We start from the raw sequence: 17,120 nt of genomic DNA, 5'->3' as shown, positions 1-17,120 counted from the left end.
TTTAAAGTTGCCAAATTCAGCACTTGTCAAGTCGTTTCCCATGTTCTCAATGCTCCCATAACAATTATTAACAACAAATAGAACGGGCTTGAATTATGATGCATTTTTCTGAGTGTCCCCTATTTGAGAGTTGCCAATGCTGATGTTCCTTGCTGCTCCTCATATGCCTAATGCTATTGTAAACTGTTTCATCCAGATAATCAACACATAGAATAAGACCTGATTCTGGTTGGGATGTCCAACAGACATCTTTCTATTTTCAGAAATTTCCTATTTTTCATGTGTTTCCTTTATGAAGGGCTTTGGTTCCACTACACATTTTATGGCTTTTGAATATTCTCAAACGTTTCTAGTGGAATTTGTGATATGCTTGTGGATATGTTTGAAGTGAACATTCTTTTAAATAGCTTTATTTAGCTATTTTGGATAATTCATTTGGCATTTTATGCTTTGTACGATTTCAACAGTTTTTTTTTGGTGGATGCTGCCAACACAGTACCACTAAGGTTTCTCTTTTCTCTGTGTAGTGAAAAAACCGATAAGACAGTGGGCTGCATGGACACGTCAAGAGGAGGAGAGTTTTTTCAATGCATTGCGACAAGTCGGCAAGGTATTAATATAGCTTCCTTGCTTTTCCCTTGGCAACTTGGCATGACATTGATATAACTTTCTTGCTTTGCTCTTGTTAATAAGTTTTTAACCATGTTCTTGATGTATTGGCGTTGCAGAATTTTGAGAAGATCACTAACCGTGTCCAAAGTAAAAATAAAGATCAAGTAAGCTCTTGCCTTTCATTTTTTTCAGTTTGATAGGAAGTTTCATATCTGATGGCTCTCCATTGGGAAGTTGTTTCTTGATACGGATGCCATCAATGCCAGTTCTTTTTTTCTTGATTTTAGCAAATATTTAATGGTCAGAAGTCTTTGTTGCCATTGTCCATATCTATGGAACGACTATACTTTAAGCATGACAATAGGGCCAAGGTAGTTCATAATTCTGTTCCATTCCTTTTGCATGTGTCCATATGTGAGTGCATGCGAGTGCATGCATGTGCCTGTGTGTGGGTGTGGGTGTGTGTGCCAGTGGGTTTGTCATTAAATATCATCTTAACAGCAAATTCTTGAAATAATTATACGCCACTAAGACCATTACCATTAAATAGTAAATCAAAGTTAAAAAGTCAACATGCATGTAATCAATGACAGAAATTAAAAGGGAGAAAGAAGCACCAGTAACTGCAAAATAAGGGATCAAGATCATAAAAGAGAAAGATGAAGTTAGCTGTTCACCATGTTTGTCATAGGTATGACTTTGTCCATGATATGTGGTTTGTTTTTTTTGTATCCATTGTCATGTTGACATGGGTCATGCATACCAAGGTTGTAAGTATCGTATCATTACCCGGTATCGGTCGGGCCCAAAGTAATACTATATCGAATTGTAAAATATCATAATTTTTAAAAAATCTAAAAAAGTAAGAAAAATTAACAAAAATTCTAAAAAAAATCATAACACATGAAACAAACCATGCAATTGATAATTGACAATGTAAATAAAAGACAACTACATAATTTAAAACAATTAAAACCTTGACAATATGCCAAGTATTAGGACAAAAAATCCTCATTATTGCATCCAACTGCCGTGCTACCACCTCTTCATATTCGCGCTCTTTTTTGGCAAGTGGGTCATCGTCATCCTTAGAATTTGGAACATTGGTTGAAAGTTTTTCTTTTTTGCATTTTTGCAACATTCTTCTTTCAATTGCTTCTAGTTCAACAATAATATCAACATGAAAAATGACAATAATATATGGAGAATCACATGGATATACTTTTTGACGAAGACTTACAATATGGTGCTTAAATCTATGCAACCTACCTCTAATAATAGCACCACAAAACACACATCTCAATGATGACCCTTGTCATGGTACATCATCTATGTTTTTGCAGTGTTGCCATGCACGATCATCTTTATGTGAAGACGACATCGAACGATCTAAAATAAAAAATAACCAATTAACCACCAAATAAAAATATAGGCATACATACAAATATTCGTCAACAAGTTTACACACACATAACAAACTTAAGTCCTAGCAGTTCGAATGTCGACAACCTCATATTCTCTTGTTCGACTAAATGTTGAAGAGTCATAGAAGTACAAATGTCGGGTTGCACCCCAAGGTCAGTCTTAAGAAGAAAAAAGCTCCTAATAGAGCTTCTAGCTCTACCTCTTCTCGAAGAACTCCTTCCTACTACTACTCTTCTTTTTGTGCCTGTAACGACACTACTACTGGCACCAACCACACCTTTCTCCAAAAAAACTCAATAAGAAGAAAAAAATAAGGATTTTTTTGCCTTAACCCACTTTCTTGAGTGAAAAAATGGTAGAAATGCACTATTGAGAAAATCGCAAAAACCCTCTCCCTTGCGCACGAATCGGCCCCCAAATTGCTCTTACGTCTCCTAGGGTGTGTGTATTCTTTTCTAATGGTCTCTAAACAAACGAGGGAGTCAACCCTCAAGAGGTCTTTAAAACCAAAAACAGTAAAATTATGATTCAGATCTTTTTAAGTGCGTTGAGCTCGCATCATACGATATAGGTCGCTGTGAGAATAGTCCAGAGTCGATGAACAAGAAGCCGCAAAGAAGAAAGGGAATGGGGCTGCAACTAATCGCGTTTTTCCATTATGGAAAAATCGTGATCTCTTCAATACTTATAATGTAAAACTTAATACATGACCTAATACATGGCTATATGACACAAATAGCCCTAATAAGTTACAACATTTACAAGTTTGTCCAATATCAATTAGACATGTTACATAAGGGGAGTTTGGATCCGGACCCGGATCCAAACCTTAAGTACAAACACAAGTGTACCCAGTCTAATAGCCTCCCTCAAGTTGTGCATGATTTTGAATTATGGACAACTTGCCTTTTAGAAACCAAAACCGGCGCTTTGTGAGTCCTTTGGTGAACAAATCATCCACTTGGTCTTCTGTTCTAATATAATGAGGCTCCATCTCTTTCTCCTCAATCTTCTGTCTGATAAAATGTTGATCAATCTCAATATGCTTGGTCTTGCTGTGATGAATAGGATTAAGAGATATTTGAATAGCACTTTGATTGTCACAAAAAAGAAAGCAACCAACAATCGGCTCCTTTAACTCTGTTAACAAATGTTTAGTCCATGTCACTTCTACCGTAGCAGCAACCATCGCTCTGTATTCTGCTTCCGTGCTAGATCTAGCCACTGTCTTCTGTTTTCTGCTACTCCAAGAAACAAGATTGGCACCAATGAAAACACCATACCCTGAAACTGACTTTCGATCATCAGGATCCCCGGCCCAGTGCGCATCTGAATAAGCAATGATGTCATGAACAATATTTATGGATCTGCTTTTGGTGTACAAGAATTCATCTCCAACAATACTCTTCAAGTACCTCAGTATCCTTTTTACTGCATCCATATGTCCCGTCCTTGGCTCATGCATGAATTAAGAAACTTGATTGACTGAATATGTGATATCGGGCCTGATAAAGGTAAGATATTGAAGCATTTCCACTAGACTCCGATATTTGGTGTGATCATGATACAAGTCTTCGTCTTGCACACTTAGTTTTTGGTTAAACGCACTAGGAGTAGCAAGAGGCTTGCAATCTTGCATTCCACCATTTTCTAACAGATCTAGGGTGTTTGTGTTGGGTCAAAGTAAGTTTATTTCCTTGATTATCCACCTCTACTCCAAGAAAGTACCGAAGGTTTCCAAGGTCCTTCATTTTGAACCTTTGACTCAGGAGATCTTTAGTTTCTTGAACGTGATTCTCACTGCTTCTTGTAATAATTATATCATCAACATATATCAACAAGAAGGTAGTAAACTCCTTGCCTCGAAGAATAAAAAGGGAGTGATCCAATTGTGATCGATAAAAACCATGTTTTTTAATTTCTAGGGAGAAACTCTCAAACCAAGATCGAGATGCTTGTTTCAATCCATAGAGTGCTCGATTTAGTCTACATACATACTCCTTTGAATCTCCTTCTGTGTAGCCTGACGGTTGTTCCATGTATACTTCTTCCTTCAAATCTCCATGAAGAAAAGCATTCTTCACATCTAGCTGACTTATTCTCCAACCATAATCTACAACCAATGAAAGAACAATGCGAATTGTGCCCATTTTCACAACTGGACTAAAAGTTTCATCATAGTCTTGTCCAAACTCTTGGGTGAATCCTTTTGCTACAAGACGTGCTTTGTATTGTTCAACACTCCCATTCGGTTTGTATTTGATTTTGTAGACCCATCGTGACCCAACAACATTCTTATCTGGAGGTCGGGGGACAACTGTCCATGTTTGACATTGGTACAAGGCTTTCATCTCTTCATTCATAGCTTGAATCTATTTTTTTGAGTTAATGGCTTGATGAAAATGTCTAGGCTCGGTCTCTTTCTCAATCTGTGACAAAAACAATTGAAAATCCATGGTGAAATTCTCATAACTAACCCACTTTTCAATGGGATGCCGAGCTCTTTCAGATCGTCTGATCGGAATGGCTACTGGATTAGAAATTGGAGAAGTAATGTCATTGGATGAATGAAGCATAGGCTCTTCTTGTTCAATATCATCCGGAGTCAAGGGTGAGTCCCTTTCTCTTCTCCTATAAACTTGCCCAGCAAACTTGTTAATCTCTGGAGGATGTTCTATTTCAAGTTCTTGTATGCCACTATTTCCATCTTGACAGGATGTTCCTTGAGCACAGGAAGAAGAACACTCATTGTTGGTTGCAGGAAATAGCTCTGCACTGAGCCATGGATCATAAAATAGCGCATTCATATTGGTTTGGGCAGAAACAGATTCTCCTTCTCCAAAATCATTTTCATCAAAACTACATTCCTAGATATCTTGATTCGTCTGCTGTCAGGATCATAACACCTGTACCCTTTGTGATGATCTGCATATCCGACAAACCTACACTTTGATGCCTTAACCTGAAACTTGTTTCGCAGAGAAGAGTCAATATGAACATAACACGTGCAGCCAAAAATTTTTAATTCATCATAATCATGATGTTTCCCAAATAGGATGAAATAAGGTGATGTATTTTCTAAAAGCTTCACGGGCAGACGATTAATAAGGTGAACAACAGAGTGAAAAGCCTCTGTCCAGAGTCCTATGGGAGTACGACTTCCGTGCATCATGCTCATAGCGCTTTCCACAATGTGACGGTGTTTCCGTTCTGCAACTCCATTCTGTTGGGGCGTATGCGGGCAAGATACTCTACGAGTTATCCCATTATCTTGGAGGTAATTGATAAAATCCCTGGAGGAGTATTCCCCCCACCATCACTTTGGAAATGTAAAATATTGCAAGAAAAGTGAGTTTTGACAAATGCATGAAAACAACGAAAAATAGAGAAGACTTCTGATTTATTCTTCATGAAATATATTCAAGTGAAGCGGGAGAAATTATCAATAAAAATAACATAATATTTGCTACCAGAATTAGAGGGATTAGGAGCCGGTCCCCATACATCGGAACAAACGATTTCAAAAGGCCTTGAAGCTCTCTCATTTATTGAATGAAAAGGAAGAACATGACTCTTCACATTTGACAACTTGAACACATTTTATTATCTGGTCTAGAAATCAAGCTACACTCAGGAATAAGACCATCAGATACTAGTCGCTCAACAAAGACTCGACCATAATGACCAAGACGCAAATGCCAAAAATCAGGCTTATTACATTTATTTGAAGATTGCAAACTGAACACATGAATATTCTTTGACGACATAGACTGAGGAGATGACTTCAAGGTAGGTCGAACACAAGTAGAAGGATCCTCCTAGAAGACATACATATTTCCCCGGCGTTCCCCTCTAGCGAACGTCTCCTTCGTTTGTAGATCCTTGACATAAACAAAAGATGGAGTAAATTCAATGGAAGAATTGGTATGATCAACAAGCTTAGAAACAGAAACAATATTTTTTGTAATATCTGGGGCATGAAGAACATTGGACAAATTAAGTGAGGATTTAGGCAAGGGGATAAAAACATTTCCAATGTGGGTGATGGGATGGTGGGACCCGTCTCCAGATGTTACTTTTTCCAAAATAGGGAGTTAAAGTATAGAATTTGCCCGCATTACCTATGACATGAGTAGTTGGTCCAGAATCAATATACCACACTCCTTTATCATCATGCTTCATATCAAGTTCAGACAATGTTGCCAAGAGAAGCTCTTTCACATCGCCACCGAACTTTGAAGAGTTTTTCTTTCGTCCTGACGAGCTCTCACCCGTTTGGAACTTTCCTTTGTTCTGCGAATTGTGCCAACAATTGGCTTTTATGTGGCCTCGCTTGTTGCAAAGGTAACAGGTGGGTACGTTTTTTACATTATAGAGAGGTGAAGCATTCGGGGTAGGTAATAGTCCACGTCCCCCTGGAGTACCTCGTCCTCGTCCTCTGCCATCACCAAAATTATTATCACCACGTCCCGGGCTAAAAGAAACCCCAGTAGCAAGAACCTGTCAACCAGTCTCATGAGACATCCCTTTCAGAGTCATCTCATATTGAAGTAATTTGGCTTGCAAGTCTTCAAATGATGGTAGATCAGGCAGGCATAACAAGGAAGTCGAGGAAACATGAAATTCCGGTCCCAATCCATTCAAGGTTTGTCTGACCTTGTCTTTATCTGCCACTTCATACCCTACAACTGCAAGTTGATCACTGATGATCTTAACCTTATTCAAGTATTCCATGACGGACATGGAACCCTTAGTCAGGAGTTGAAATTCACGCTGAATAAAGGAAATTCTAGCTTCTGATATCTGAGAGTACGTCTTCACTAGTCTGTCCCATAATTCTTTTGCTGTGCATTCATCTGGAATTCACACTAATACTTCTTGAGAGATAGTGGAGATGATAAAAGCAACTGCAGCTTGATCACGCTTCATCCAAATCTCATATTGGGGATTTGGAATTTGTTGTATGAGATCAACCTCATTTACATTCTTAGTTTCTTGTATGATAAATTCTGGAGGAGCTGGGATTGATCCAGTGAGATGTCCAGAGAGACCTTGACTTTTAATAAAAGGAAGAATTTGTCTTTTCCAAATCAGGAAATTGGAATTGGTAAGTTTTTCAGAAATGAGTTGATCGAGAAAATTAGATGAGAGAAATGACTGAGAAGAAGAATCCATGGCTAATTTTTTTTTGAGATGTGCAATCAGTAGAACAGAATGAAGGTATATGCAGATCACGATGCAACAAGTAAGTCTCGGTTTTCCCTCTTTTTCTTTTTAAAACTCGAGTACTTAACTTGAACGAGAAGTAATAGATCTGGTGTACAGATCCAATCCGATTTCAAAGTTGTATACGTAAGATTGCACACAACAGTAACAAATGTAAAGAGGTAGCATGCTAAAATCGAGGATTAAGGAAGAAAGATAGATGAAGAAAGGTAAGTCTAAAAGGAAGTTTTAGACTACAGATCTGATTCTAGCCAATTATCGGATCTGATGCATAGATCTGGGAAAACAAAACCCGATCCAACAGACAAACCCGATATGCAAGAATAATGTGAAAGGAATCAAACAAAACAACACACAAAAAAATGACGTGAAACTGATTTGGTGCAAGAACAAATCAGTTTCAGGAAATAGGGTTGTCGTGAAATGGATTTGACGCAAACCCAGAGAAGTTTCAGTAGGCAAAGGTATCGTGAAACTAGTTTAGCACAAACCCAACTCAGTTACAGATCTGAAGAACAGAATCGTAATCCAGAGAAAACTGGAGAAGAATAGAATGAGGAGTAAATATTAAAGACACAGAACAACAAATGAATAGAAGAGAGATAAGGAGGAGGGTTAGGTCTCTTAGGAACGTACATCCCTTGGATCAGAGCTGCTCTGATACCATGTGAGAATAGTCCAGAGTCTATGAACAAGAAGCCACAAAGAAGAAAGTGAATGGGGCTGCAACTAATCACGTTTTTCCATTATGGAAAAATCGTGATCTCTTAATACTTATAATGTAAAACTTAATACATGACCTAATACATGGCTATATGACACAAATAGCCCTAATAAGTTCCAGCATTTACAAGTTTGTCCAATATCAATTAGACATGTTACATAAGGGGAGTTTGGATCCGGACCCGGATCCAAACCTTAAGTACAAACACAAGTGTACCCAGTCTAATAGTCGCATCGTACGATACAGGTCGCATCTTACGACATGGGCTTGTATCATACAGTACAAATATAATTGTAATGAAATAGTGAAAAATGCAAAAGCAATACCACTAAAGGCGTACAAGATCAAAATCACAAAAGTGCACAAGCACAAACCAATGTCACTAAGGGCTTACGAGATCACAATCACAATGTGCACAAGCACAAGTTCATCATGGGACAATACAATAACCAACAAAGGGAAACAATAAAAGCACTAAGTGTATATAAAACATTAAAGAACTAAATAGAAAACACAACATAAAAATATTTATCTTTATTGAGCATAAATGTTTAAGAGAAGCATTGGAAAATGAAAGGAGATAAAAGCCCCTATGTATACACATACAAGAGAGAGGGAGACCTCAATAGAGCTATTAGACTGTTCCAACAATTCTATTGATTAGTTAATTCTATGTTGACTAGTAAAAAAAGAAGCTAACAACTATATTTGATATTTAACTAAATAGTCCCTATAAAAACATAAAAAAAAGAAAAGAATAAAATGAAGTACTAGTTTACCCAGAGTTACCGGAAGCGCCTAGGCAAAAGGGGAAGCGCGCTTCCCCGAAGCGCGAAACGTCGCGCTTCCGAAGCGTGAGGGGGAAGCGTCCCCCTTTTTTGGGAAGCGCGCTTCCCTTTTATGGGAAGCGCGTCCCCCTTTTATGGGAAACGCGCTTCCCATAAATGGGAAGCGCGCTTCCCCCACGCTTCCCCCTCGCTTCCCCATTTTTTTCATTTTTTTTCGCTTCCCCTCGCTTCCGGTTCGCTTCCTAGGTCGCTTCCGGTTCGCTTCCTAGGTCGTTTCCGAGACGGTTCGGAATTTTCTTCTAAGTGGTCCCACGCTTCCCCGCTTCCTAAATTTTTGAAAGTGCCTCGCTTCCCGCTCCCGCTTCCCGTATCGCTTCCCGCTCCCGCTTCCCGCTTCCCGCTCCCGCTTCCCGTATCGCTTCCCGCTCCCGCTTCCTCGACTGGTAACTCTGAGTTTACCCCTAATGGGCACAACCTATTACAAGAAATGAAATGACCAAAACACCCCTAATGAGTATTTACTATTACATCATTTATAAATAAAATATATATATGTATATTTATATATGTACAATATGAAAATACATATATATATATATATATATATATATATATATATATATATATATATATATATATATACAACTTAACACTGCCCCTCAAACTTATGGTGTGAAATACTGAAAGTTTGAAAATACAAAAATAATCAACAGGAAGGATCAAAGTCTTCAAGTGTCTTCATTGGAAGTCTCAATCTTTATGTCGCATCAGAGAATTTTGCAAATACAAGTCTCTGAATGTCTTCATTGGTTATCGTCTACAAACTCCTTCATCGGTTATTTCTATCTTCATGATATGATGTATCAAATATATTCCTTTCTCAAGCCATTGTATCTTTAAGAACCTGCAGAGAGAACAAAACAAAGGTTCAAACTACATAAGAAAAATATCCTAACCTAATAGTTATAAAATTTAAAAAAACAACTTTCAAAACAAGAATAACACAAGTAAAATTTTCAAAAGAAGGGTAATAATTTTTAGAAACATAAGATAATCATTAAGAAAGATAAGATGAGTATTCCTCAAGGATCAATTTTTATTAAATCAAACCATAAACTTAAAATCAACATATTTTTTAAGAAAACATAAATGTTGATAGATGAGAAGATGTGATCACTAAAGGTTACATGAATCATCAAGAAGGGATAAATAATTATGCATAAATAATATCCCAAGCATTTCAAATAACATGCATATAAAATATAACAATTCAAAAAGAGACCTCACTAAGAGAGGAGCTAATTAAATTCATGCATACAATAATGTGAACAAGCTAACTAATATGAAACACATATATGCAATTGAAGCTTATTTAATGCACATAAAATGATAATAAAAATAACTATTTTTATCAATAAAATGCACATAGAATGCATGAATTTAATGTAAAGAAACAATTATCCTTCGATTACAAACCAAAGTGTCCAATATCTAGTGGACAACACACAAGTGTTTACTTAAGAAACACACTCTCAAAACCTACACAGGGGCACACACAAGAAAGCTCACAATATAAAGACTAAAATTTTTATTAAACATCACAAGTATACAAAAATGTTTGAAATTCTTATTCATAAACATTTTCCATACAAGGAAAAACAAGTAGCAAAAGTTTAGAAATTTCAAGGAGAGTTTTTAAAAATCCTACGTAACAAAGAGAATGATATTTGCAAATGAATACCAATTTGCGAAAAATATGAAGAGATTTAAATTCTCACAAATTTCGAGAAGTGATATTTTGCAAACTTCAACAATAGTTTGACCACCACAAGCACTCACTTCACTAGGCCTCCAAACCTAAAAAATCAAGTTTATCAACGACTAGAACAAAAACATAATCACCATGCCACTAAAGGGCTAAAAATCACACAAAAGTGAATAAATATCTCTTGTCTATATATAATGACACTCAAAACAATTGTATGAGCGACTAAAGCAAGTGTATAACAAAAATGCTACTAATGGCCAAAAGCACACACACGAATGTGTGAATAAACATCTTTTGTCTACATATAATGATACTCAAAACAAGTGTATCAACAATTGGATCAAGAGTATACCAATGGGTGCACATAACACACCACATTGAAATACATCTCTTGTCTACATATAATAACACTTAAAACAAGTGTATTAGCGACTAGAACAAGAGTATAACAAGAACACCACTAATGGGCTAAAACACACATAAAGGTGTGAATAAACATCTCTTGTCTATATATAATGACACTTAGATAAGATGCATAGTTGGAGGAAACACACGAGGTAAAAGAACTTGTAATGAAAACAAACTAATATCACTAATAAAAATATCAATCTTTAACAATCTTTCGAACCACTATGGTTTCAAAATTAGATAGCCATCATAGATACACAATGACCAAAAACAAATGAGTGATTCAATACACTCACACAATTAGAGATCACACAACTGCCAGTTAGAGCCAAACGACAAGTTGACAATCTAAACTGATATAAAATGAGGTGCACACAACTCACCCTAACAAACATCTCTGATTCAACAATAACAAGGCCAAGAAAAATGATGCATACAGTCTGTGATAGACAACACAAATGCCATAAGAAGACAATAAATACTCACGAAAATCAATTTCCAAATAAGTGAGTTCATATATAAGAATCGATTTGAAAATCAAATCCTAATAACGGTAGATGAAAACTTTGAATGAATATAGTGCAATCATATGCACAACAAGCACCAATTGATGCAATTATATCAATATAAGTAAGCTATATAAGGAGATAACTTGTTGCAACAACTCTATTGATTAGTCAACTCTATGTTGACTTGTCAAAAAACAACTATATTTGGTATTTGACTAAATAATCCCTATAAAAACAGAAAAAAGACAGAAAAGAATAAAATAAAGTACTAGTTTGCCTCTAATGGGCACAACCTATTACAAGAACTGAAATGACCAAATTACCCCTAATGGGTATTTACCTATTACATCATTTATAAATAAAATATATATACATATATATAAATATATATGTATGAAAATACATATATATATATACATATATATATACATGTACAACCTAACAATAATACCCACTCGTATCGCGATACGAGTGTATCATTTCCTTCATAGTAATGGTTTCGTACCGTATCGTACGATACAATACTTACAACACTGATGCATACACACCAAGTTAAGCATCCTTGTCATCAGGTTCTATAGTTTTCCACATTTGTAGTCTTACCTCTTTCTTTGTTAGCATTTTTATTTTATTATTATTTTGCTTAATGTGTTAAGCAGTCAAAAGCGCTAGTTGGTGCCTAGGTGCCAACCCCATAAAAGCCCTATTCAGTGCTTACACAGGCCTAGTCGGGGCCAAAAAAGAAAAAATTAAAAAATCAAACAATTACAAATTATAAAAATAATATACAACACATATTTAACATAGTTATGAAGCTAAACTAAAACTTAAAAAAAACATGAATGAATCTAAACAATTAAAACATAATTACATTTTCAACATTAATTTCATCTAAACAAATATTTCTTTAGTTGTGTCACCTAGCGACAAACAAAAGAATAATAAACATATAAAAACATAAAAATAAAAAATACTAAAAAAAACTAAATATTTCAAAATAATCAAATAAAGTATGAATATAATGTTTTAAATAATATAAAAATACAAACCTTTGTGCCCCTCCTGCAACCTAGGTACTTGCCTAGGCACCTAGGCGCTTTGAGTCCGTGGACTTGTGCCTAGGTGGCCTAGACATGATTTTAACTACATAGTTAATGTGAACGAGAGCCAGTTGGGGATGTGTTACCTCCTTCGAGCCGTGATCCTCCATCACGCCTCCATCTGCTGGCTGAGAGATCTCTCTTTCTTTTTCCTGCATTTTTTGTGGACGTGTCCCTGCCTAGGACATGCTCACGGTTTACATGACTGTGTGACCTGCCCTGTGACACGGCCACGCTGTGCAGCATGTCCCCCTTCACACTGAGCTGGCTGCAGCGTTTCCTCCAACACAGGACACGCCCCACGACCTGCCCTGCCTTGTTGCTTCTGCCTACGCAATAGGCCACATGCCTGCAGCGTATTCGTTCACCACCGGACTCGCCCCTGCCCTGATCTACGTACCTGGACCTATATGGCCATCCCCCCTGGAGTTTGCGTCGTGACAACACACGTCCACGGCGTCCTGCTGGATGCACAGGATGCACATTCAAACCCGCCCTTTTTGTGCCAAGAGGTTCATAATTAGGTGAATAGATTGTCAGCCTCATTTGATTTTTGTGCTGCTAGTGTTATTTATTAAATCTTTCAGTAAAGTTTTGTATCTTTGGCTTGAAATTTGAAATGTTATGCCAAAATGAAGCATCAATTACCAAGTTTGATAGCAATATTCGAAAACTTATTATTGTTTGCAAGCATGTAGACCTTGATCAGTAACAAACGTGAAGTTCTTTTACTTTCTTGCTAGCTTCAGGTATAGAGCAAGAAAATCTTTATCATCTTTACGCCATCTCTTGAAGCATGTTTACTTTCCAATAAGTCTTCATGTGTATTACATTAAGACGGCCCCTTCTGAAGTTAGATGTAGCTGACTACCTTGGGTTCAATCAATTATGATCTGAAACTCTTGTCTTACGTGAGTATGATCTTGTTAATGTGATCATAGGGCTACCTTTTTTGGGACTTCAATTTTTCTTGCTTCTTTGGTTCTTGAGGAAATCACTATTTTCCTCTTTTATGTTGTTAAAAATGCAGGTCAGACACTATTATTATCGGCTCATTAAACGAATAAACAAGCTTTTGGGCCCCACAATTACCGTTGACGCAAAGAATTCAAAAGATGCTAATGCTGCAATGCTTCGATGGTAACTTGAATAAATCTTATCAATTTTGGAGAATCTTGAATATGCTTGTTGCAAGATTTCATCAGTTATTTCTAGTGAGCTCATTACATATGTAGATTGTGTTATTCTGCATGAAGTCCTTCTTTAGAGAAGTTTCCTTGGCTCTTATTGTCAGGATCTGAGTGCATGTGTGTGTAATTCATGCTATAATATTAACGATGCATCTTCTAACAGTAACATTGAGCTTTTCCTGCTTTGCTATCTGTTTTTGTTTTCTTACATTTTTTTTTGGTTCTTAATTTGATTCTCTTTTACTTATTCCCGAAAGTTAATTTGATACTTTTTTTAAAGTTATCCTTTATTTGTATTTTAAGGTCTTTTCGTAATAAACAGTAAACAAGTCTTTGTTTTGCCATGCTACTTTCTCAAGAAGCATGTTGCTTGCTGATGATCCTGTCTCCTGGTCTGAATGATATGGTTTAGTACACTCCTGAATTTCAAGATGCATGTGAAGGCATCTTTTACCTGCATCCTAGCAGCTTGCGATTTCCAAGACTTGTCCCTAGAGATGAATGTTGGGTTACTTCTAGAGTCTGAATTTGTTCCTGCAACTTCTGGTGTCACAAGTGATGCTAAAAAACATAGTTGGCATTCTGGGTGAGCCAACTTGGAGCTCGGCGAAGTTGGGTTGAATTGGCCCCTAACCAAGCAAGGTAACTTGGCAAGGGATTGGACTCGGCCAAGTTGACCAAGTTTTATCATTCACTCTACAGAGTTGGCTGAGACTATATACTTTTTGAGTCTTCTAAGTTACAACGTAATAATTATAGGATACATATTTGCTACAATCGATTATACCTACAATCAAGTTGGAATCTCATGACGCGAGTTGTTTTGACTCAATGTAACCTCATAGATGTGTTCAACATGCTCGATTTAGTAGGAATCGATCATTGGATCATGTTTTTTTGATGAAAAACATGTTTTTATGAGTTGGGAAACATCGATGCATTCATAGCCGTTGAATTTTGGATCACTGAAAAAACCTGTATGCAGGTGAGATTCCAGCAATACAAAAGCCGGTTCTCACTAATAAAAACATGTAGATGACATCTATGGTGTTAGATGTGACGGAAGAAAAAGAAACACTGATTGCTAAGTCAATTGTAAGTACTATCTACAGTAACAAACATTAGTCAATAATTATATGCTATATATTTATTATTTACTATATGTATTATATATGGTGAAACTGGAAGTTATACACACATATATAATACATGTTATTTTTGGTAAACATATATCATTTCAACCTTTTATTAAGAGGACATGACGGTCCCAAACTCATGCTACAAAACTGAGAGCAAATAAACAAGAAAATCTAGATTATATATGTATAACGGACTTTTAGCTGTTCAAATATTGTACCTTAGGCATTTCCAAACCAAGTTTGGATGCTTGTAGTTATTGTTTTTGCATAGATGTTGACCAGTTTCTTCAGTTCAGAGCATGTCAGTTAGATTTGGGGGTCACTGATGTTTATTCTTGAGTTGTCTTAGGCTGCTGCTTGCTTTTCTTCAAATGAAGCCATGTATTGTGCTTGAGACTGTAATTGCAAGTGCATGCTTTGCAACCATATGCTAGTTTTCTACCTGTGTCTGGTTTCATCCATTTCATACATCATATCTCTTATATATTCAGGGTGGATATTTTGGCTGTGAAGTTGATTGGAACCATGAAACTTGGTTGGTTTTAATCTAACCTATGTTTCCCTTCAATAGGTGGTCTTTACTTGAGAAACACAGTTGTTCTGCTTCAAAGCTTCATTTGAAGCCTAAACGGTTCAAGACATTTGTAACTGCACTGGTTAGTTTCTCATTTGCGTGCTTCTTTCTCTGCAGAAATTTTCAGTTTTGGTTTGAAGATTCATCTAAAGTCTGTGCAGTCATTTTTTAACTGCACTGCATGGTTTGATATTTTGTGTTTTTTTTTTTACTTTGTGTTAAGCATTTTTCCTCCACTTATTTTGACTTTCATTTCACTTCCTGGAAAAAAAATGAAGGAGCACCAGCTTCTGAAGGACCGTAAAAAGACAACAAAGAAAGCTTCTCAAAGTGGAGATATTTCTCCTGCAGCATTAGTTACAGTTCCAGTTCCAAGTAAAGCACTTGAAAATGATACATGGGGACAGAAAGTTGCAACTCCAGAGAACAATAATGCTCAAAAAGCAGGAACTGGATGTGGAAACCTACTGAAGCGTAATGTGATGACAAACAATAGCAGCAGCAAAGTTGAAATGCCTCCTGTGAAAACAGCTCCACAACGAAGAAGAGTAGCAGGTATTATATGCATCATGAGTGTTTAAAAGTGTGTGTGTGTATATATATATATATATAATGTATATTTATATATGATATATACTATGTCACATGGGTGCGGGTGGGGGGGGTGCGGCACTTTAAAAAACCTTGGGTGTGGGGGTGCGGCAGGGTAAAAATGAAAAAAATTATATATATATATATATATATAATTTTGAAGTTTTAACAGTTAACATTGTCATATTATCATTCATCATGCATGAAATATATCAACCAAAATATCAATCAAATAAGTAAAGCAATTACATAAATCAACCTAAATATCAATCAAATAAGTAAAGCAGAAAAAAACTAACTTACATACCAAAAGAGGTGCCGCAGCAGGACCATGAATAATTACATAAATGACGATGAAGTAATGGATCTTAATAATTTTCTTCTTTATCATCAAATACATCATTAGAAGGAATACTGAGCTCAGCTAAATCCATGTTTGTCATGTTGAAATCATGCTCTCTCTCGAAGTCACACTCTTCTGGGTTTATATCCAAAAATTTGGATGTTCCTTGTCTGCGCTACAAACCCAATTTGAAAATGTTAAATACAATACAAATATATTTAAATGAAAAACTAAGAAATAATCAAATAACTAAGAGAGCAAATTAGTACCTGTATTCATCATTGGTTCGCGAAAGTAGTCAAAGATTTGAATGAATATATACTAAATCATCTTTACGTTTGCTGGCGAGTTTGTTTCTCTTCATGTTGTGAATTTGAGAATATGTGCTCCAATTTCTTTAACAACAAGATGAACTAGAAGACTGCGATAACAATCTTAATACAAGACGTTGGAGAAGAGGTGTGTTGACCACCATGTGATAGGATTTATATTATTCTCCTCTCTTGCGAATAATGCCGGTCCATATAATCTCGAAGATGAAAATTTTCTAAACTCTTGTGTGACTTGATTTGGAAGACATGCTTTTGGAAAAAGTCTTATTATACACATATTTTTATGTCTTGATAGCTCTGGGTCTAAATTTGGAGGGACACGATCATTACCACCTGCCTACCACTTATTTGCATAATATTTTTGATTAAGAGAATGTGTCATGCAATGCAA

At 36.3% G+C, this 17,120-nt stretch overlaps 1 protein-coding gene across 6 annotated transcripts in view; it reads left to right on the top strand.

The window, feature by feature from the left end:
• LOC149818235 (TSL-kinase interacting protein 1-like) overlaps positions 1-17,120 on the top strand; it is a 41,057-nt gene that overhangs the window by 2,028 nt on the left and 21,909 nt on the right. For all 6 annotated transcript variants that reach the window (XM_089984146.1, XM_089984143.1, XM_089984145.1 and 3 more), the window contains exons 3-7: positions 528-610; positions 729-776; positions 13,591-13,700; positions 15,461-15,545; positions 15,742-16,018. In XM_089984146.1, coding sequence (XP_089840272.1) covers positions 528-610; positions 729-776; positions 13,591-13,700; positions 15,461-15,545; positions 15,742-16,018 — 603 coding nt within the window. The remainder of the gene's footprint in view (positions 1-527; positions 611-728; positions 777-13,590; positions 13,701-15,460; positions 15,546-15,741; positions 16,019-17,120) is intronic.

Source organism: Nuphar pumila, chromosome 13, assembly GCF_984573655.1.
Source record: "Nuphar pumila chromosome 13, dmNupPumi1.hap1.1, whole genome shotgun sequence".
NCBI classification, from domain to species: domain Eukaryota; kingdom Viridiplantae; phylum Streptophyta; class Magnoliopsida; order Nymphaeales; family Nymphaeaceae; genus Nuphar; species Nuphar pumila.
The sequence above is the reverse complement of the archived record's forward strand: the minus strand, read 5'-3'. Positions and strand labels throughout refer to the sequence as shown.